This window comes from Lipotes vexillifer, unplaced genomic scaffold, assembly GCF_000442215.2.
Source record: "Lipotes vexillifer unplaced genomic scaffold, Lipotes_vexillifer_v1.1 scaffold1129, whole genome shotgun sequence".
Lineage (NCBI taxonomy): Eukaryota > Metazoa > Chordata > Mammalia > Artiodactyla > Lipotidae > Lipotes > Lipotes vexillifer.
In genome coordinates this window covers 4,521,053-4,543,627 of record NW_006789022.1, presented here as the reverse complement: position 1 = coordinate 4,543,627, position 22,575 = coordinate 4,521,053, and the positions used below count along the sequence as shown (strand labels likewise).

Below are 22,575 nucleotides of genomic sequence, written 5' to 3'. Positions count from 1 at the left end.
GATTCACTTTGCTGTACAGCAGAAACTAACACAACATTGTAAAGCACTGTAAAAACTATACTCCAATAAAAATTAATAAAATTAAATTAAAAAAAGAAGGGCCTCAGTCCCATCTGCTATCCTTGGCCCCATGACAGCCCTCCTCTACCTCAGGGAAGTCTTGGGCCAGCCGCTCGATGGCCGCCGGGTCATTCTGCATCTCCTCCAGCTCCTCCAGGGTCTTGTCTTTCAGGGTCTCCATCTTTCCCTGGGAGCACAGAACGACACTGAAGTGAGGAAGGGACTGCTCAGGGGGAAGGGACCCCCAAGCCCATATTCATCATCTGTCAAAGGACCAACTGGAGTTTCCCAACGATGCCTCCAGTCCACGGGGAGGACCAAGGAGGGTCAGAGTCCGGCCCCCCGACCACCCCCGTCCCCAGGGAGACTGAGAAGCTGCTCCTCGACCCAGACCATGAACAGCAGGCTACATGGAGGCACTGGGCAGTCAGAGGCAAAACCATGATTCCTGGCGGTGCCAGATGAAGCTCCCCAAGGAGCAGACAGGAAAGGCAGGAGGAGGGAGGCTGACAGCCAGGGACAGAGACTAAACTTGGCCCAAGGCCGCCTGTGAGCCCTGATGGCAGCACACACTCTGGGAGGTGTCCATTTCTGCCTGAACCCTAAATACACCCACCCTCCACATGGGGGCCTTGCTGGCTTTAACGTCACAGGCTCAGAAGCCTCCCTGCCGGTTATGTTTAGCGCACACCAACCACCTTGGGTTTCCCTCAAGCATTCTCTGCAACAGCCATCCACGCCACGTGCCACAAAAACAGACTGTCAGGACTTCCCTGGTGGTGCAGTGGTTGAGAGTCCGCCTGCCAACGCAGGGGACACGGGTTCAAACCCTGGTCCGGGAAGATCCCACGTGCCGCGGAGCAACTAAGCCCGTGCGCCACAACTACTGAGCCTGCGCTCTAGAGCCCGTGCTCCGCGACAAGAGAAGCCACCGCAATGAGAAGCCCACGGACCGCAACAAAGAGTAGCCCCCGCTCGCCACAACTAGAGAAAGGCCCGCGTGCAGTGATGAAGACCCGATGCAGCCAAAAATAAATAAATTATTTTTAAAAAAACGGACTGTCACATGTGTCCCCCCCCCCCCAAAAAAAAGACAACTAATGAGAACCTACTGTATATCACAGGGAATTCTACTCAATTCTTTGTGGTGACCTAAACGGGAAGGAAATCCAAAAAAGATGGGATATATGTCTATGTATAGCTGATTCACTTTGCTGTACAGCAGAAACTAACACAACATTGTAAAGCACTGTAAAAACTATACTCCAATAAAAATTAATAAAATTAAATTAAAAAAAGAAGGGCCTCAGTCCCATCTGCTATCCTTGGCCCCATGACAGCCCTCCTCTACCTCAGGGAAGTCTTGGGCCAGCCGCTCGATGGCCGCCGGGTCATTCTGCATCTCCTCCAGCTCCTCCAGGGTCTTGTCTTTCAGGGTCTCCATCTTTCCCTGGGAGCACAGAACGACACTGAAGTGAGGAAGGGACTGCTCAGGGGGAAGGGACCCCCAAGCCCATATTCATCATCTGTCAAAGGACCAACTGGAGTTTCCCAACGATGCCTCCAGTCCACGGGGAGGACCAAGGAGGGTCAGAGTCCGGCCCCCCGACCACCCCCGTCCCCAGGGAGACTGAGAAGCTGCTCCTCGACCCAGACCATGAACAGCAGGCTACATGGAGGCACTGGGCAGTCAGAGGCAAAACCATGATTCCTGGCGGTGCCAGATGAAGCTCCCCAAGGAGCAGACAGGAAAGGCAGGAGGAGGGAGGCTGACAGCCAGGGACAGAGACTAAACTTGGCCCAAGGCCGCCTGTGAGCCCTGATGGCAGCACACACTCTGGGAGGTGTCCATTTCTGCCTGAACCCTAAATACACCCACCCTCCACATGGGGGCCTTGCTGGCTTTAACGTCACAGGCTCAGAAGCCTCCCTGCCGGTTATGTTTAGCGCACACCAACCACCTTGGGTTTCCCTCAAGCATTCTCTGCAACAGCCATCCACGCCACGTGCCACAAAAACAGACTGTCAGGACTTCCCTGGTGGTGCAGTGGTTGAGAGTCCGCCTGCCAACGCAGGGGACACGGGTTCAAACCCTGGTCCGGGAAGATCCCACGTGCCGCGGAGCAACTAAGCCCGTGCGCCACAACTACTGAGCCTGCGCTCTAGAGCCCGTGCTCCGCGACAAGAGAAGCCACCGCAATGAGAAGCCCACGGACCGCAACAAAGAGTAGCCCCCGCTCGCCACAACTAGAGAAAGGCCCGCGTGCAGTGATGAAGACCCGATGCAGCCAAAAATAAATAAATTATTTTTAAAAAAACGGACTGTCACATGTGTGCCCTCGTCAGAGAAGGACAAAAAAATCACCACCAAGTTGGCCCTACAGCCACCAGAAGGAAAAGAAATCGACCGACCTGAATGGGATGCCTGCTTTGACAGAAGACCTGGTTTCAGCGGTCCTCTCCCTGTCGCTCTGCCCAGAGGAACATCGACTGATGCCTGTGTGACACAGGGGACACAAGCAGGCCCCAGGATGGAGCCCCAGCGAGAAGAGGAAGCACCAGGACTCGTTTCCCTTCTGCTGACAGGATCCTCTCCTTTCATCTGTTTTTAGCTTTTCTAGATGTGCGTCTTACAGTCCTCATTTCTCATCACAGAGGCTCTGCCAATCTTCCGAAGATGCCAACACTACAGATACCCAGAGCCCCCACCCCTGGCGCCAGGGCTCAGCAGGAGTGACGACTGGGCCGAGCGGCCACCATGGAATCGAGGCCCAGGGTTATGGCTGTGCAGCCAGAGGTGAGCTCCAGGCCTGCTTCCTCGTCTGGACTAGCAAGGGAAGGCATCTCCCAGGGCAGCAGAAAGATGAAGGAGAAACCAATAAACAGAGACCACACGACCCCATTGGTCAGGAAGGCCCGGGTTTACCCCTCATGTCCCGGTGTAGCTATAAAAGGTGCCCCTTTTCAACACTCAAAAGTGTCCCAGGACTTCCCTGGTGGTCCAGTGGTTAAGACTCCTCGCTTCCACTGCTGGGGGTGTGAGTTCAATCCCTGGTTGGGGAACTAAGATCCCACCTACCACACGGCATGGCCAAAAATAAATAAATAAAAAGTGTCCCGGTTTAGACAACAAATTCCATGGTCACCCTACTGATAAAGAGCTATCCAAACAGGGTCACCCCCACTTTCTGTTACCTACTGAGGGTTGAATGTCACCCCCCAACCTCCAAGACAAGGAATGCCAAGCTTCGATGGGCACCTAAACCTGGGGGGACACTTGCTGAGAATGCAGGTGCCCCAGCCCCACCCTCAGAGCCCTGTGTCGTAGGCCAGAGTCGGGCCCAGAAATCCAGAAGCTCTCCCAGAGATGCTGATGCAGCTGATCCGGGGCCAGATTCTGAGAAAGACGACAGCTCGTTGCTAGTCATGTGAAACCAGTCAGAGGCCACTGGTTACTGAGCATCGCAGCATTGAGTTTTACACGCGCTATCTCTCCTACTCCTGCGAGGGGGCAGCACCGTCCCACTGGCAGGTGGGGATCAGAAAGGTTACAAATGGAAGTTAAAATTCTGCACTCTGTCTACACCTCACTCTGATGCTCCCAAAACCCTGGGCTAAAGGTTGGGTCAGAGGCACAGCAGGCCACAGGGGCCTGGGGAAGGAGCAGAAATGGGGAGGCCCACCCTATTACACTGCAAACCCAGTGAGTCCACCATGAGTTGGACACACAGGAGGAACGGAGAAACATTCTGAAGATCTGGAACATCAGGGGCCTGGACTCGATCAGACTCACCTCATCTGAGTCCTGGACCCTGCCACTTGCCATTGTGGGGCCCTGCACAGTGGACCCACCCTGAGCCTCAGCCTCCTCATCTGTAAAATGGGTTCGTGCCACGGTCGACACAGGCAAAGCTCTGGCCAACGTGAGGCCTGGCCTAGAACAAATGCTGGCAAAAGGCTCCAACACCACAGAAGTCACTGATTTGTTACTGAGGCCTCCAACACAGCCCAAACTTGCCGGGCCTCAACAGCACCCATCTTGGCTCCACCCAGAGCGGGATCTGCCACAGAAGGGTGTCTGCTCCTTCCCACAGTCAGGGCTGAGCACAGAGACACCCCTGGACTGAGGATGGAAGCTCCAGGGTGGGCAGCTGGCTGGCCGCACACAAACGGCACCCTTGACAGTGCCATCCACGAGGGCCCTGGAAGGTCCAGACGTGCCTACCACACACCCAGTGGGAGAGCCCCACGTAGAGCCGCAGTTCCCCAGGACGGGCCCCAACTCTCCCCAACCATTTACCACATCCATGCTCGATGAGACCACCTTTAAGGCAGCGTAGCCTCAAGAGCCAATGGCATACCTTCTGGTCTCAGGACACCTGTCACTCCTCACATTACTGAGGACCCCAAAGAGTTTTCATTTCTGTGGATTTTAGCTATTGATATATGTATCAAAATTAAAAGTGAGAGATTTTTAAAACACAATATGAAAGCACACACACTAGCCATCAGAAGGATGTCGTGTCGTGAACCCTCTGAAAACTACCCTGTGTACTCATTTGAGAAAGACAGTAAAAAGGAAAATAACGTCTTAGGTTGTAGAAACTGTTCTGACCTCATAAGTGGCCAGACAGGGTCTCAGAGATACCCCCCCCAGGGCTCCCTGGAACACACTTTGAGAACCACTGGCCTAGACGTTAGGAGAATGGACTCTGGAGCCAGACTGCCTGGATTTGACGCCTGGTTCTGCCACTTATTAGGTGTGTTATTTAATCTACTTGTGCCTCAGTTTCTCCACCTGTAAAACGGCAGTACCTGGAACGTAGTTAGCACTATGTACGTCTTTGCTGTTACCAGGACCCTCAAACGCACGTTACACAGTGAGTCCCGCTATTATCCAACCTCACAGACGAGGTTCTGAGAGGTGCCCAAGGTCACCAGGCCAGGAAGTGGCAGTGCCTTAACGAGTCCAGGAGGCTTCTCACCTTCCTTCCTTCCTTCCTTTCTTTCCAGTTTTATTGAGATATAACTGACACACAGCACTGCATAAGTTTAAGGTGTACAGCATAATGATTTGACTTACATACATCATGAAATGATGACCATCCATCACCTCCTACAGATATAAAATTTTAAAAATAGGAAAAAAATTTTTGTGTGTGATGAGAACTCTTAGGATTTTCTCTCAACAACTTTCATATATAACATACAGTGCTAATTATACTTATGTTGCCTCTATTATAAATTATATTTTTATAAGTAAAAACCTATAAAATTGTTATAAATTATATTTATCATGATCTATTTATCATCCCTAGTACTAACTTATCTTATAATGGGAAGTCTGTGCTTTGTATCTGCCTTCATTCAATTCCTCCTCCCCCACCCCCTGCCTCTAGTAACCACGAATCTCTTTTTCTATGAGTTTATTTGTATGTTTGTTTGTTTTTGAATATAATTGACCTACAACACTGTTAGTCCTATTACACAACATAGTAATTCATTTCCGTGCATTTCAAAAAGATCAACAGGGTAAGTCTAGTTACACTCAGTCACCATACAAAGATATTACTTAGTTATTGACTATATTCCCCACACTGTACATCTTATACTCGTTGACTCATTTATTTTGCAACTGCAAGTCTGTACCTCTTAGTCTCCCTCACCTATTTCTCTCCTCCCCCCAACACACCCCCGCCTCTGGTAACCACCTGTTTGTTCTCCGTATCTATGTCTCTGTTTCTGTTTTGCTATGCTTGTTCATTTGTTTTTTAGATTCCACACATAAGTGAAATCATATAGTACTTGTCTTTCTCTGCTTGACTTATTTCACTCAGCATAATAATTTAACTAATATATTTTTTAATGAAGTTTTCCTTTTTCCTGAGCTACCTGTGTCCAGCTAGCTTAGCATCTGTCATCCTCTTGCCCCTTCCTCTCTGAGAGCACTCAGGTGGGTGTAGCCTCATCTGACAGAGGAAAAGCAGAGACCCTGGAGAGAAAGGGATTTGTCAGTGAGTCCCTGCAGAGGCAGGATGAGAATCAGGCGCTCAATCCCCCTGTGCCTTTTTTACCAAGTCTCCGCCAGGACCCCACACGCACTACCCTTCAGATGCCTACGGCCTGACATTGAGCACCACCAAGTGAGGCCACCACAGTGTCCAGACTGACCAGCAGAACATGGGGGCTACAGTCTGGAGAGGACAGCCCAAGCTCCACCACCTGCACGGGGAGATCCATACGACGAGCACACCCGCCACAACGTCAGGCTTCGAGCAGACCAGGAGAGCCGTGCTGCATGCCGGCCGAGGCAGGGAGAGGCTGAGGGGGTCTACGCTGGGCCTCTCAGCCCAGAAGGCCCAGGGAGCTCATCTGACTGCACAGGAGGTGCTGATGTAGGACCCACCCTGCAGCCCCCTGACGGGCCTGGCTTCCCTGACGGGCTTGCCTTCACAAGCCACTTTCCCCCCCCTTGAAAAGGGAAATGTTTTGATTAAAGTCACCAAAACAAAATCTTTATAAAACTTTCAAGTATTTTACAACATACTGAACTGTTGTACTAATGCGGCTGACCAAAGGGTAGTACTGATGCCTCTGTGCGTCCCGTGTGCACGTCCATCCTTCTTGAACTTGTAGTGCATGTGGGCGTCCACAGGTGAGTCTGTGAAGACAAAGCTGCCAAGCCTTCCCCCTGGGCCTGAGAGTCCCAGGTCAGGTCACACAAAGTCCCTGATGTTGCTAAAACCCGTGTGAGGCTCTGCTGCTTCCACAGGACAGGGGGCAGCAGCAAGGATGTCACTCATCGAAGTCTGATAATAAGTCACTGTAGATATTTAGCGAGAAAGGAGACTTTCCGGTGTTCAATAAAGAATGGTGGCCAATCAAGAAATAAATAAGCAAGGGAGCACCCCAGACAATTCCAGGGTGTGCTGAAGTGTGTGACCCCCTGTACCACTACACACGGCCCCCTGAGATGCCTTCCCCTCCAACCACCGGCCCAAATGATAACGCTGAAGCCCCACACCTGGTTCTGTTTGATGGCTTTAAACTCCTCATGGTGGGACTTCCCTGGTGGTCCAGTGGTTAAGAATCGGTCTTGCAGTGCAGGGGATGACAGTTCGATCCCTGGTCTGGAAACTAAGATCCCACGTGCCGCGGGGCAACTAAGCCCGTGCACCACAATGAAAGATCCCACAAGCCACAACGAAGACCCGACACAGCCAAAAAATAAATAAATACATAAATATTTTTTTTAAAAAAAGAAAGAAAAGAAACAAACTGTTGCTTAGAAAAAAATAAACTCCTCACGGCAAAAATCCCTGAAACATCTATCTACCTGGTGATCTGGACAATCATGTGTCTTTTAGACAGCGAGAACTCACCCCAAAAGGGCAAGGAATGAAACCCACAGCTCCCCTAATTAGACCACGATCTCCCTGGATCAGGCCCCCTGGCCGGAAGAGGATTCCATTCTGCTGGTATGCGCCAAAGCCTAGAACCTGGCATTCCTCACCCTTCGGGGATGACTATCTCTGCCATTCCCTGATTGGGAAAGAGCGCTACTCTCAAATACAGAAAGAAGAAAGCCCATCTCAGCCCTGCGGTCATAAAAAGCCGCTCTCCTGTGTCAATTCCCTTTCATTGCACACTTCAAAGCAGGCCATGCATGTTTGAAATGCCTCAAGAACTTCAGGTATGAAATACCTTCATTTCATGCAGGTCATTAGAATGAACTCTTGAGATCAGCCTGCATATTCCGAAGTCCTCGATACTACTGGAAGCGGACCTCTTTCCATATAGCGAGTTTTCAGGTGAAATGTACTCGGCCATAGTGGGATGTGGGCTGTAGTGCTTTTCTTCTTATTCCACCTTTTCTGGTTTCTAACTCAACATCCCTCTCAATTCTACGATGCCCATTTCACAGCTGGTGAAATTAAGGTAGGGTGGCATGTAACTTGCCTATGGAGACGAGAGAGGGGACACCAGAGCTAGGAGCCCTGACCCGGCCACTGCTCCTTCCACCAGGCTCTGCCCACCCAGCCGCCTCCACTCACACCGCTCCACAAGAGGCTGCTGGCATGTGGAAGAGACACCCGTCCCCATTTCTTCTGGAATAGGTGTGCTCAGGATCCCGCACCCAAATGTGCCCCACTCAGTTTTCCTTACTTGTCAAATGGGACCCTGATGGTCCCACAGCTCAAAGCCCTCTTTGCAAACTCTCCCATTAATTTATATAATCAGCCTAGTAAGTAAAGTGAACACGGCATAATCACCCCTACTTCAGAGATGAAATGAAAGCCAGAGAGAAACAGTAAGGGTACTGCCCAAGGTCCTATAAACGGCTGTGTTGCCCAAGGTCCTACAAACTGTTGGGGTCGAACCACCGGAGGCCAGCGTCCCTTCCCATCTCCGGTATTTTGATTTCACAAACGACACAGGGGAGCGATGAGGGTACAGTTTAGTTATAAGGTCATCCAAGATGCAGAGATTACAAGCCCGTACAAGTCACCGATCACCTGGGCCCTCCTCGGTGCCTGCCTCCCGGGTGGAGGTGGCTCACATCTGTGCCCGCTGACAACATCTCAGGCCCGAGGAGCGGGCAAGTTCCATCTTACGAGATTTATCACAGCACTGTCCACCCCTGGAAGTTACCGGTGCCTTTCTTTCAGAAGTTCACAGACATCACCTGATCCTAGGTCACCCAAGGATGAGGCCTGAGGCTGAGAGCAACAAGCACTTCTCATAATTTGAAAAACAGGTCGGGGGGCTGGGGGCGGTGAAAACAGGAAAATATTCTGCCCAAGGCCCATAGAGCAGGCGCCCCCAAAGTCTGGGCATCTGTTGTCGTCAGTGTTCTGCTTCTGGATCATCCAAGGTGGCAGAAAAAAATCCAAACCAGAGCTTCTCAAAGTGGCCACGACCACCAGAGATGCCACCAAGTATAGAGAACTGGGGGGTTACTGTGAAGCTATTTAGGGATGCAGAGTCCATACACTTTTGTTTCTGGAGGCCTGACAAGTCCAACGACCTCAGCCCTGGGCACTCAGGCCCTGAGCTAGATCCCCTCCCAGTTACCACGGTGCCCAGGAGGATGATGGGTACTTCTCAGGTGGTACCCGGGGTCTGCCCCAGGGGAGAAGCGTTGAAGTGAGGAGAGGCAAAAGCCCCTTGAAGGCAAGGAGAATTCTCGTTCACCTTTGTATTTCCAGGGCCTGGCAGAGGCCGGCACACAGACAGTGCAGGGTAATGCTTGCAGAAAAACAGCCAGAGGCAGGGAGAGAACGAGGCAGTCAGCTGGTGGGCGAGACACAGGGACATGAGGACGGGGCTGCTTCTACTTTTTCAGCCTTCATTCATTTCTTTCTGCTTCACTGAATAAACATTTAATGAGCAATTACTATATACCAAGAACAGGACAAGGCCCCAGACAAAGGGAGGAAGGATAAATAGGAGCAGAGGGATGGAAATAAATATTTACTGACTTCTGACTATGTGCCAGACACAGCCTTATGTAAAAACTGATGCTGGCTCTCTAGGAACTCAGTTTGGTTTTAAAAAAGGAAACACTTCACAACAAATCATGGTGAATCCAGGTGAGAGCAGAGTGAGAAGTGGGGAGGGGGTCAGCTCTGAGGGCTGGGGGTGTGAGAAGCCCACAGGTCCTCGTCGCTGGAGCCATTCGTGCTGGGACAGGAATCAGAAGGTCGGGGGCAGGTGACAGCCGGGCCGTCGTCGGAGCTACTGCAGATGCTCAAGGCCAGAGACGAGGTGAGGAGGGCTGAGAAGGGGAGGCAGCTGCACGGCATGCACAGGTATAGAAACAACAGCTCTTTGCGGGGCGACACCACCCACTCTAAGGAGATGAGATCAGGACGAGGTGGGAAACGAGCAGGTGTTAATCTGCGTTCCCTCCAACAAGAAGAGAAAATGCATCACCGTTTCCTCACTAACAACCCTTGGGAAAAAAACTTTCTTTTCTTTTTTTTTTTTATTAACTTTTACTGGCGTATAGTTGCTTTACAATGTTGTTAGTTTCTGCTGTACAGCGAAGCAAATCAGTTATACGTAGACACATATCCCCTCTTTTTGAGATTTCCTTCCCATTTCTTTTTCTTTCCCTTTCCTTCTTTCTTTCCTTCTCTCTCTTCTTCTTTCTTTTCTTTCTTCCTTCCTTCCTACCTTTCTTTTGTCTCCTCTGCAGCTTTCACCTCCACAGAGGTCACAAACCCAGATGCCTACACAGGCCAGGCAGGCACATCAGACACCGTGTCTCCTGAAAGCAGGGGCTCCAGCCCAGCTCAGGCACCTCCTGCAGGTAGGAGGGTGGGTCCCGCGTTGCCAGACCTGCCGGGTCTCCAAGGGAGGCTAGAAATCCAGATCACTGCGACATCACCCCACTTTTAAATTTCAGTAACCAATTCAAAGTTGTAACAAACACAGGGTGGGCTGTGGTTTGTCACCTGAAATCAACACCATACCCTCCATGAGAGACACATGTAAGGAGGAGAGATTCTACAGGAGGGGTGGGGGGAGGGGAGGGGGAGGTGACAGACATTTCTCAGGTGTCCTGGAGCCCACCTTCTGTCACAGAGCACTGTGCGGGGCTTGACATAGCTAGAGCAGCGCCAGCCAGCACAAAGGAGGCAGTTTCCAGGTGCAGCCCCTGGGCCTTGGGAAGCCACACACCACTGGGAGGGGACGCAAAGTCTCCAGCCACTGGCCCCTGCTGCTTGCGTCTCTTGGCCTCGACTTCTTTCCACTACTCTATCTTGACGAAATCGAGCTCCACATACCTCGGACACGGCAAACACGATCTAGTGGAAGATAGGGAGGCCCAAAGGCGACTACACTACCCCTAGCGGATCCAGGCCAGAGCCGTGCCATTCCTCACCACTCCCCGAGGGGGAGGCTGCAGAATGTCCTGGTGGGGAGAGGATGCTGGCGAGCGCTCACCTCAGGACAGCGCCCCAGATCTGACCTCAACAGGTGGAAAAGAAAGCAAGGTACTGACGGCTCTTGCTCAACAGGGATCTATCCCGGGACTGTTCAGCTCAACAACAAATAGTTTCAACTGATATCAGATCCTATGCAAGGATAAACTCAGAAAGAAAAAAAAAAGAAAGTAAAGACTGAAAGCAAAACGCAGCATTTTCTAAGTGTGAGGGTGCTCAGATCAGAGTTAAGTAAGGTGTGCCAGTCCTAGAGATGCCTTGCAGCGCCCCTTGTCCCTTGCTTCTGCCTAAACAATTAGTGCCAGCTCTCTCCTGGCTGGGTGCAGAGTAGAAACGCACAGAGTTTGAGGACTGACGCCCTGGGTTTGCGTTTTGGCTCCTCAGCTTTTTAGCTGTGTGACCCTGATCAAGTCCCTTAACTTCAGTTTCCTCATTGGGAAAATGGGCACCATGATGATAATCCTACCTTGGGGATCGCATGTGTGCCCGGGACGAGCAAACGGCCCTGAGAGAGCTTTGCAAGCTCCTGCGCCCTAAACAAGTATTAATTATTCTGCCTCCTGGAGGTGGGGGGGGGGGCAATCCGATGATTAGAGGCAACTCCTGACACCCCCGGGGCTCAATATTGAGTCAAGCAAAATGACCGCTACCACTGAACCATGACACAGAACCGTGACTGAGCCAGGAGCTTCCATTTTCCTGACTCCACCAGGAGCTAAGGCACTGGCTCCAATTACTCCCCTCCTCTCAGTTACCAGCCAACCTTTCCTTGCCAGCTACTTCAAGCCCGAAATCACACTGCAAGGAGAGCTGCAAAGGCCTTTGGTTTCTTGTAAGTTTCCCACATCTCCCTATGGTAGCATAAGAAGCTGTTACCATAGCAACCTGCACAGTTCAATCTGCACACGGTTATACGGAACTGGCCCCATCCCACCCCTCTTGTCAGAAACACCTGTGGTTGCCTCAGAAACCTTTCTAAGCCTGCTGCTTAATGAGGAAATACGTGTTGACCTGATCTATTTTTCTCTTCCCAGGATGATTCCAGCCACACGATCAAGCAACCAGGCCTTCAGTCACCTAACTTCCCACAGGAGTTGATAAAAGCAAACCAACCATCATGCGCTTCTCACCTGGCCCAAAACACCGTCGAATTAACCTGCCCCAACAATCTGAAAAGTTGGTGTGTATGCTCCAGAAGGGAGACTTCTTTAGTTTTCATTCTTTCTAAGGAATTTCTGGGGTTGGGAGTCAAAGCTCCCTCCATAGCCCCCAATGCTGAACAGTTAAGACAGTGTGAAAAGCAGTGGGAAGAGTTCAGGGCTTGAGAGTCCGATATTCTGCATTCAAACCCCAGCTTGACCTTTTACTAGCTACATGACCTTGGACAAGTTATTCAGCCTCCTAATTCTGCTTCTGATTGGTAGAATGGGACTAACTCTACCAACCTCATGGGCTGGTTATGAGGACTTAACAAGAAATAAACATGAAACCTTCTGGAGGTGCTAGGAAAACCACCAAGCAAGCGCTAGGTAGCATCAATTCATACATTCTCACACCTTTATAAAACTTATTGTTGTAAAATGCTGCCTGACAACCCTGCCAGGCACGCAGTTAGGCTCGTGGGGGAGGACTCTGAAAGAACAGGTCCCAGAGGGAAGCAGAGGTGTGGCTTTTTCTGAAACGGGCTCCAGACCAATCTGAACAAAGGTCCACAAATATAAAGGGGGCCCATCTACAGGAGGGATGTACAATCTCTCAGGACAAGGTTTTTGGAAGGAAAGTATCATCTTTACATTGATATTTACATGAGCGAATCCTCCTTTCATTCACTGAATAACTCCGTCTGACAGGAGTTACTCTTTTTTTTCCCAGAGGCAGGCCCCCAAGTGAGAAGACCCAGGAATGATGAGCTGTTTACTGGGCCAAGTGCAGGGGGCACTCCCATCAAACTAGACTTTTTTCTCCTCAAACTAGACTCCCCTCCCAACCTCCACTTCCATCAGCATCCTCAAGCTTCTCACCCTAACTTCTAACTCTCCAGGCCATCTTCCTCACCTCTGATGTCCATCACCAGGTTTTATCTAGTCTTTGTTCCAATGTCTTTTAGGTGCATCCATCCCGGCCCTTCCACAAACTCCCAGTGGGTCTTCCCACCTCTAATATGCCAGGGACCTCTGGATTCATTTTTTTTAAAACACTGCTTCCACCTCCCTCCAGCCTTCCCTGAAGCTAGCCATCTCTTCCCTCCTTCCCTCCCTCCCTCTTCTGCTTATCTCCCCCCACCCTGACCCCCCAGCTGGGAGCCATCTAAGCACAGCCTGCCGTATGCTGTCAGGACGTGCTGCCCCCATCCTCTCTTCCCATTTGCCTGGTGTGCCCACTCCTGTCGTTTTCCGAAACTTTTTCAAACCCCCAGCGCACGGAACAGATCACAGAGGCCATGCTCAGGGCGAAGGGGTAGGGGGAGAGCCCTACTCTCCCAGCTCAGTCTTCCCCTTGACCTCAAGGGGGCCCCCAAGGCACCTTGCCAGAAGGCAGCTGGAAAATCACCGCCTTAACCCCTCACCTTTGCTAATCCCAACACTCCCCGCCCCACCCCCTGCCCAAGCCCCCCTCCTCCAGCAGTGATGCCTCACCAGCAGGGCAAAGAGGGAGGGAAGGAGGGCTCTGCATAGTAAATGCTACGTGTACTCACAGAGCACAGGGCAGGACGAGTCTTTGGGAGACGAAGCAAGAAAGGGCAGAGGCAGCTTACTTAATCTCTCCATACATCGGTCTCGTCAGTAACAGAGGACTTTTATAAGGATGAAATGAGTTAGTGCCCAGGAAGTCTAACGCCCGGCTCTCAGGCTGGGCTCAATAAAGGGTCATGATTCTCATCACCGTGGCTCAGCTCACACACTCAGCCCATTCCTACCTCTGCAACTCAAGCCCCTCCCACGTGGACACTAAGGAAAGAAAACTTAAGATTCCTCCAGAGACCACATCAGTCAACAGAGCGACGGAACTCAGATGGCTGGATATAACTCTGATCAACAGCATTCAGCTTCAATCAAGACGATGGCCAAGAAACAGTTCATCTAACAAGCAGCCTGTTCCTGAAACTTCCTGACAGTAAAACACAACCCAGCCACTTAGAGAAGCGACCTCATTGTCTGGTCCCTGGCTCTGACTTGAAAAGAATACCATCCTCAGCTTCTTTCCACTGAACTTCCATCTGTTTCTCCTCCATCCCAACTGTTGAGGTGACTCAGAAGGCATCTCACACTGCAGCTGCCAGTCCTCCACCCCACCCCACACTTTCTAATCTGCAGATCAAGCTGACCAAATCGGTTCAACCATCCTTAAGGAAGGATCAAGATTAAGGTCAAGCCAAAGACACACTCAGGACAAATAACAGGAGTCTGTACGGCGTCACTCAAGCGTGTCTGTTCAAAGTCCGAGATGATGAGGCTCAATTTTCTCGTTGATCTGGGGCCATCCTAGGCTAGTATAAAGTGGGGCAGCTCCGGACCCTACCCCTGCCAGCGATGTCTGACCCTACGAACTTCTGGCTCCAGCAGAGGCAGGCAGGTGTGTTGGGGGCAACAGTGTAGCCACAGAAAAAGAGAAACCAGGCCTGAGCCTCCTCAGATCTACTCTGGACTCAGGCAGGAATCTATACAAAGGCTATCGTCAAACAGGCTAGAGGTGGCAATGCCATACCAGCGGCCGTACTCAGCTCTGGACTCGTTTCCATCCTGGTGCAGAACGTCCACCACAAGCCAGCCTCCCCAGCAGCTGCCTGCCTGGTTCTAGCAGACTCAGCCCTCTCCAGCCCTCTTCCACATCCCCCAGTAATCTCCAGAGAACGCAGTCAATCAGAGCTCTTGCACCCTGCTGAGAACTTTTTTTTTAAAAACCCAGTGTTTGGGCTTCCCTGGTGGCACAGTGGTTGGGAGTCCGCCTGCCGATGCAGGGGACACAGGTTCGTGCCCCGGTCCGGGAAGATCCCACATGCCGCGGAGCGGCTAGGCCCGTAAGCCGTGGCCACTGAGCTTGCGCGTCCGGAGCCTGTGCTCCGTGACAGGAGAGGCCACGGCGGTGAGATGCCCACGTACCGCAAAAAAAAAAAAAAAAACAGTGTTTGGGACTTCACTGGCGGTCCAGTGGTTAAGAATCCACCTTCCAATGCAGGGGACATGGGTCCAATTCCTGGTCGGGGAACTAAGATCCCACATGCCACCGGGCAACCAAGCCCATGCACCGCAACTGAGCTCACATGCCTCAACTACAGAGCCTATGTGCTCTGGAGCCCACGCACCACAACTAAAGAGGAGCCCGCGCGCCCCAACGAGGAGCCCATGCCTCAACAAAAGATCCCGCATGCTGCAACTAAGACCTGATGAAGCCAAAAAACAAACAAACAAAAAAAACACAAACAAACCAGTGTTTAGGATCATGTTCAAAATCTTGTGCTCCTTGGCTTGGCCTACAAGGCCCTGCACCAGCAGACCCCGAGCCTCTCCTTCCAGCTAGACCTCCCTTGTCTCCCCCAGAGGCTGCGGACTTCATCCTGACTCTCTGTTCTACCTATTCCCAGAAAAAGCAACATGCTTCCAATCACCTGACAAGTATTCCACATCTATAAAGATCAATACAGCAAGGATCCTGCCCTCTGGGAGTTCCCAACTCTGCTGCCCTGCCTTTGCTCTTACAATTCCCTCTGCCTAAAATTTCTTTCCTACACCTTCTCTAGTTTGAAAATGCCTACTGATCCTTCACCGTCAGCTCTCTGGGAAGCATTCCTTGCTCCTTCTCCCACAGACTTCGTCCTGCCCTCCCATTGTGCCCTTTAAGTACCACACAGCAATTACTACGTAGGAATCAGCATGTTTCTCCAGCAAGACTGGGAGCTCCCCAAGGGCCCAGTGCACATCTCACTCATGTCTGCATCCCAGCACCGAGGTCAATGCCTAGCACACACAAGGTGCTCAGCAAGTGCTGACTGTACGGGAACCTCCACTTTTTGGCAAACTTAGAGGAACAGGGACCAGATTTACTCTCCTGCCTCAAACAACTACAAATGAGAAAAGATAAATGAAACAACAGTTTTCAGACATTGGATATCTGGCAGCAGAGGATGGATTCCTGGGTGGGAGCGGGGGATGGGAGCAGGAAGCAAATGAGGTGAGCTCTACAATTGCCCCAACCTACTGTCTAGAGAGAGTTTTCAGGCCATGGCACAAGGAGGGGGTACCCAAGGCAGAGCCTGACAGTCTCCCCAAGTTGGGAAGAGAGAGTTGGGAATCTAGGGAGGCCAAAGTAGCCAGAGTTCACAGGGTCAAATACCAGAGAGGAGAGAGCTACACCGTGAACTCTGGAAATCTGCAGGGGGTCCCCCTCCAGTTTTCTGCTGAGTGTTTACAGTACTGGTCAGGATTAGAGGGAACAATCCTTGGGCCTCAAACTGAGCCAAGACTAATCTGTGTCCCCACTCACCAGAGTGGAAATGCCTCCTAACTCACAGGACATCAGTAGAGCACTGAAAAGGGTAGTGCCTTGGTAGTGGGTAAAATTAACCCTGGTCTAAAGGTTGGTCTGGTCCCAGCTAACAAAGCTTAACAGTGAGGCATCAAAGGATCAAACTGTTTCCAAGTAACTTAACAGTGTCCCAAAACAATGCCAAGAATATTTATAAAAATGCAAAAATATTCAGCACCCAACAGGGTAAAATTCGCAACATCTGACATCCAATCAAAAATTACCAGACAGGGCTTCCCTGGTGGCGCAGTGGTTGAGAGTCCGCCTGCCAATGCAGGGGACGCGGGTTCGTGCCCTGGTCTGGGAGGATCCCACATGCCGCGGAGCGGCTGGGCCCGTGAGCCATGGCCACTGAGCCTGCGCATCCGGAGCCTGTGCTCCGCAACGGGAGAGGCCACAACAGTGAGAGGCCCACGTACCGCAAAAAACAACAACAAAAAAAATTACCAGACATACAAAGAAGCAAGAAAATATGATCCATAATGAGGAAAAAAATCAATCAGTAAAACAGACTCAAAAATACAGATAACAAAATTAGCAGACAAGGACACTAAAATGGTTACTACAACCATATTCCATATATTCAAGATGCTAAAGAAGATTGAGAATGTTAAGTTGAGACATAGAAAGTATAAAAAAGACCCAAATCAAACTTCTAGAAATGGAAACTACAAATGTCTGAGATAAAAAGTATACCAGATGGAAATAACCACAGATTAGACACTACAGAAGAAAAGATCAGTGAACTTAAATACAGAGCAATAGAAACTACGCAAAACAAACCACAAATTAAAAAAAAAAAAAAAAAAAGATGGGGGAAAAATAAATTGAGAATCAGAGAGCTGTGGAACAACTTTAAGCATCCTAAAATACATATAAGTGGAGTCCCCAAAGAAGAGAGAGAGAAGAGAATAGAGAAAATACCTGACGAATTACTAGCTGAAAAGTTTTCAAATTTGATGAAAGTTTTAAACCCACAGATCCAAAAACTCAATTAACCCAAGCACAAGAAATATGAAAACTACACCAGGGCACATCATAATTAAATTGTTTAAAACCAGTAATAAAAGAAAAGTAGCCATAAGGAAAAAAGACACATTAGAAGAAAAAAAAAAAAAGAACAACAGTGGATTACTCATAGAACAATGTAAGACAGAAGACAATGGAACCACATCTTAGAATGTTGAAAGAAAAATAACTGACTTAGAATTCTATATTCAGGAAAAATATCTTTCAAAAACAAAGACAAAATAAAGACTTTCTCAGACATCCAAAAGCTAAAAGAATTCATTACCAACAGACCAGCAGAATAAGAAACGTTTTTTAAAAGTCCTCAAGTCAGAAGGAATGTAAAATGAAGTGGAAGTCTGGATCTACAGAGAGGAATAAAGAGCACTGGAAATGATAAACTGTAATATATATTAAAAAGTAAATATAAAAGAGCTTGGGGCTTCCCTGGTGGCGCAGTGGTTGAGAGTCTGCCTGCCGATGCAGGGGACACGGGTTCGTGCCCCGGTCTGGGAGGATCCCACAGGCCACGGAGCGGCTGGGCCCATGAGCCGTGGCCACTGAGCCTGAGCGTCCGGAGCCTGTGCTCCGCAAAGGGAGAGGCCACAACAGTGAGAGGTCCACGTACAGCAAATAAAAAAATTTTAAAAAATAAAAAAAATAAAAATATATAAAAGAGCTTTTCCTTTCTTTTTAACCTCTTTACAAAATAATTCACTGTTTAAAGCAAAAACAGTAATAATGTATTGCAGGATTTATAACACACATAGAAGTGAAACGTGTGACAACAGCATAAAGGCCAGGAGGGAGGAAATGAGAGTATACTATTGTTAGTGTAAAGTGCTGTACAAGATCACTTGATGATAGACTGTGACAGGTTAAAGATGCATACTATGTGGGAGGGAGATGCAAGAGGGAAGAGATATGGGGATATATGTATACATATAGCAGATTCACTTTGTTATACAGCAGAAACTAACACACCATTGTCAAGCAATTATACTCCAATAAAGACGTTAAAAAAAAAAGAATTCCTCTCCTGCCTGAAGTGATCAAAAATAGCAGCCGATATTATATACCAAATAGATAATTTTAATTAAAAATGCTTTATTGCTAAAAAATTGCTAACCATCATCTGAACCTTCAGTGAGTCATAATCTTTTGCAGTAGTAACATCAAAAATCACTGATCACAGATCACCATGACAAATATAATAAAAATGGAAAACTTTGAAATATTGTGAGAACTACCGAAATGTGACACAGAGACATGAAGTGAGTGAGCAAATGCTGTTGGAAAAGTGGTGCCAACAGATCTGTTTGATGTGGGATTGCCACAGACCTCTAATTTATTTAAAAACAAAAACAAAAAAAAACAGTATCTGCAAAGCACAATAAAGTGAAGCACAATAAAGTGAGGGGAAAAAAAAGATGTGCACTACAAATCTTAAAGCAACCACTCTTTTTCTTTTTCTTTTCTTTTTATTTATGTATTTTTTTGGCTGCACCACACAGCTTGCCAGATCTTAGTTCCCCGTCCAGGGATTGAACCTGAGTCACGGCAGTGAAAGTGCCGAGTCCTAACCACTGGACCACCAGGGAATTCCCAAGCAACCACTTAAAAAAAAAAAAAGTTACAGTTACAGCTAATAAACTAACAAAGGAAATAAAATGGAATCATAAAAACTGCTCAGTCCCAGGGAGGTCAGGAAAAAAGGGACATGGGAAGAAAGAACATGGAACAGATTAAAAACAAGCAGCAAGATGATAAAGTTAAACCCAGCTAGAGTCGTTAACCCTTCAGATGCAAACCTGGGTAGGAGACGTAACCTGGGCCCCAGACGCAAGTAGATCCCCCATACACTGCGCTCTAGAGCAGAGATGGAGCCCACCAGGGCCCAGCGCCCAGCACCCCATGTGTCTCAGATTCAAGGCCTGCCCCTCAGGCAACTGCACCCCACCGAGGAACCTCTGACAGGATGTCTACCCAACAAGTAGACTCAGAGCACATCTTGGACTCAAAGCACAGCTGTCAGAGGGAATTGCAAAGGAAACAGCCCAAGTGACATGCTCATGTTAAATTAAAACATATTACCTGGAGCAAGACGGTGGAGTAGAAGGACCTTGAGAGTTAAACCCAACTACACTAATAATCACATTAAATGTAAATGGTCTAAACATCCCAATTAAAAGGCAGAATTTTTAAGACTGGATTTCACAAAATGCAAAACTCATCTATATGCTGTCTACAAGAAACCCACTTTAAAAATAAAGACACAAATAGTCCAAAAGTAAATAGATGTAAAGAGATATACCGCACTAATTTTTTAAAATCCCTATCAATTTAATTGCAGTAAAACATACATAAAATTTACCATTTTAAACATTTTAAGTGTACAGTTTTGTGACATTAAATACGTTCACACTGTTGTACGACCATCACCACCATCTACCTCCAGAACTTTTTCATTATCCCAGACTGAAACTTTGTACCCATTAAACATTAACTCCCATTCCTCCCTTCCCCCAGCCTTGGGCAACCATCACTCTTCCTGTCTCTATAAATTTAACTACTCTAGGAACCTTATATAAGAGGAATCATGCAATATTTATGCTTTTGTGACTGACTTGTTTCACTTAGCATTATTTCTTCAAGTTTCATCCATGTTGTCAAAAATTTCCTTCCTTTTTAAAGCTGAATAATATTCTATTGTATGCATGTATCACATTTTGTTTATCCATTCATCTGTCAGTGGACCCTTGGGTTGCTTCTGCCTTTGGGTTATTGTGAATAATGCTGCCAGAAACACTGGTGTACAAATATATGTTTGAGTCTCTGCTTATACTTCTTTAGGGTATATACCCAGAATTGGAATTGCTAGATCATATGGTAATTCTATCTTTAATTTTTTGAGGAATTGCCATACTGTTTTCCACAGCAGCTGCACACTTTACATTCCCACCAGTAATATAAATAAGGGTTCCAATTTCTCCACAACTTTGCCAATACCTCTGGTGTTTTTTGGGTTTTTTTTAACAAGAGTTATTCTAATGGGTGTGAAGTGGTATTTCATTGTCATTTTGGTTCACATTCCCCTAATGACTAGTGACGTTGAGTATCTTCATGTGCTTACTGGCTATCTGTATACCTTCTTTGGAGAAATGTCTATTCAAGTCCTTTGCCCACTTTAATCAGGTTGTTTGTATTTTCACTGTTGAGTTGTAGGAATTCTTCAAATATTCTGGATATCAATCCATTAGCACTAAATTTTTTTTAAGTTGGATTGGCTATATTAAAACAAGACAAAGTAGATTTCAGAGCAAAGAACACTATCAGGGATTAAAAGGGTCATTTCATGGTAAAGGAGGTCAATTCATCAAAAGAACATAACACCCCAAAATGTTTATGTATGGAACAGTAAAAGCATACAAAGTACATCCTCTGTTTACAAAGAAATTAAATTAGAAATCAATGTTCACTGGACAGAGGAAGAATAAAGTAACAGCATAATGCTGGTTTTGCCTCTTTCACTACTTCTAATTCTGCCCAGGAGGGAGCAGATAAATTAGCAGTACTTAACATGTCTTCAAGGCTAGGCATAACTGACCTGGGTTATCTGTTTGACTTCCATGGTTCAGTGTCCCCTCTCCTCCCCTGTCTGGCCCATCCTAAGCCCCAGGGGCTCCACTTGTCAGCCCCAGCTAAATCACAATGAACAAAGCTGTTTGGTATTTGCTCAAGCCTTTGACATAAACCAGTGAAAGGGGAGAGAAATGCAGTGGAGGAAACACCTGCTAAATAAACATGCCTTTAAAGCTCCCAAAACCTCACAGACCTTTGCCTTTACAGAGATCTCTCTGCCAAGGGGCAACTATCCAGGAATGAACTGGAACCTTCTGAAAACTCCAGACTCTGAGGAGAAAGTAAAAGAATTTCCGAACAGAGATCCAATCGGATTAAAACAAGGTCTTTGCTGACCTGATTAGGTCAGTCTGGAAAAACCCTACTAGGACTGGCCAACAGTGTTCAAGAGATGATTCATGTAGCTAGCTACCCCAATGCCCTTTTAACGGCAGATTAGCAAATTACACAGCAATAAGCAAAAAATTAACAAGAAGCCTTAGAAATAATTTCACTTCCAAGCTCAGCAAATCTACAAACTCCTTAAGGCAGTGCTTCCCAAACTTGCCTTACAGTAAGAATCACCCAGTGCAAGTGTTAAAAATACAAACTCCTGGGCTCCCCTGGTGGTGCAGTGGTTGGGAGTCCGCCTGCCGATGCAGGGGACGCGGGTTCGTGCCCTGGTCCGGGAAGATCTCACATGCCGCGGAGCAGCTGGGCCCGTGGGCCATGGCCGCTGGGCTTGTGCATCTGTGCTCCGCAGCGGGAGAGGCCACAGTGGTGAGAGGCCCGCATACCGAAAAAAAAAAAAAAAAAAAAACACAAACTCCTGGGTCTCTCTCCAGAATCTAAGCAAGAATATCCAGAGGTGAGGCTCTGTATCTCTAACAAGCATCACAGATGATTCTTAACATCCAGCAAATACATTAGCTTGGAAATAAGACTGATGGGTTAAAAATCCCAACTTGGCCATTTACTGGCTGTAGCACCCTACCTAACATCTCTACTATCCACTTACTTCATCTGCAAAATGGGCTCATCACCTACCTTGAGTGTTCCCAGAATCCAGTATGTTCACAAAGCCCCCAGAACACTGCCAATAGCACATGGCAGCCAAGCAAGAAAACAGAGCTTTTGCTACCTTAAAAACAAACAAACAAACAACAACAACAAAACACAGCCATCAGAAGCTGCCCAGATGAAATCTACAAAGAAAAATTTCTACCTAACAGAAACTACAAAGGCACCAAGCCAGATTTCTCAGATAATCTAGGAAAAAAGCTTTTCTGGACATTATGACTGCCAAGAACTCTCACTTCAGGGTCCAGCATTTCACTCCAAGTCCTCACTCCCATCCAGAACCAGAGTTCAGGCCTGTACAGGGTCGCAGCTTTGGACAATAGCCAAAGAA

The 22,575-nt window shown here is 48.2% G+C and overlaps 1 protein-coding gene and 1 non-coding gene across 2 annotated transcripts in view; both read right to left on the bottom strand.

The window, feature by feature from the left end:
- Positions 1-22,575, bottom strand: part of VPS37C (VPS37C subunit of ESCRT-I) — a 29,209-nt gene that overhangs the window by 5,594 nt on the left and 1,040 nt on the right. The window contains exon 2 of the mRNA XM_007462189.1: positions 149-247. Within this exon, the coding sequence (XP_007462251.1) occupies positions 149-241 (93 nt within the window). The 5' untranslated portion in view covers positions 242-247. The remainder of the gene's footprint in view (positions 1-148; positions 248-22,575) is intronic.
- Positions 19,073-19,144, bottom strand: TRNAE-UUC (transfer RNA glutamic acid (anticodon UUC)). The gene has a single exon. It is a non-coding gene; the product is annotated as a tRNA-Glu (tRNA).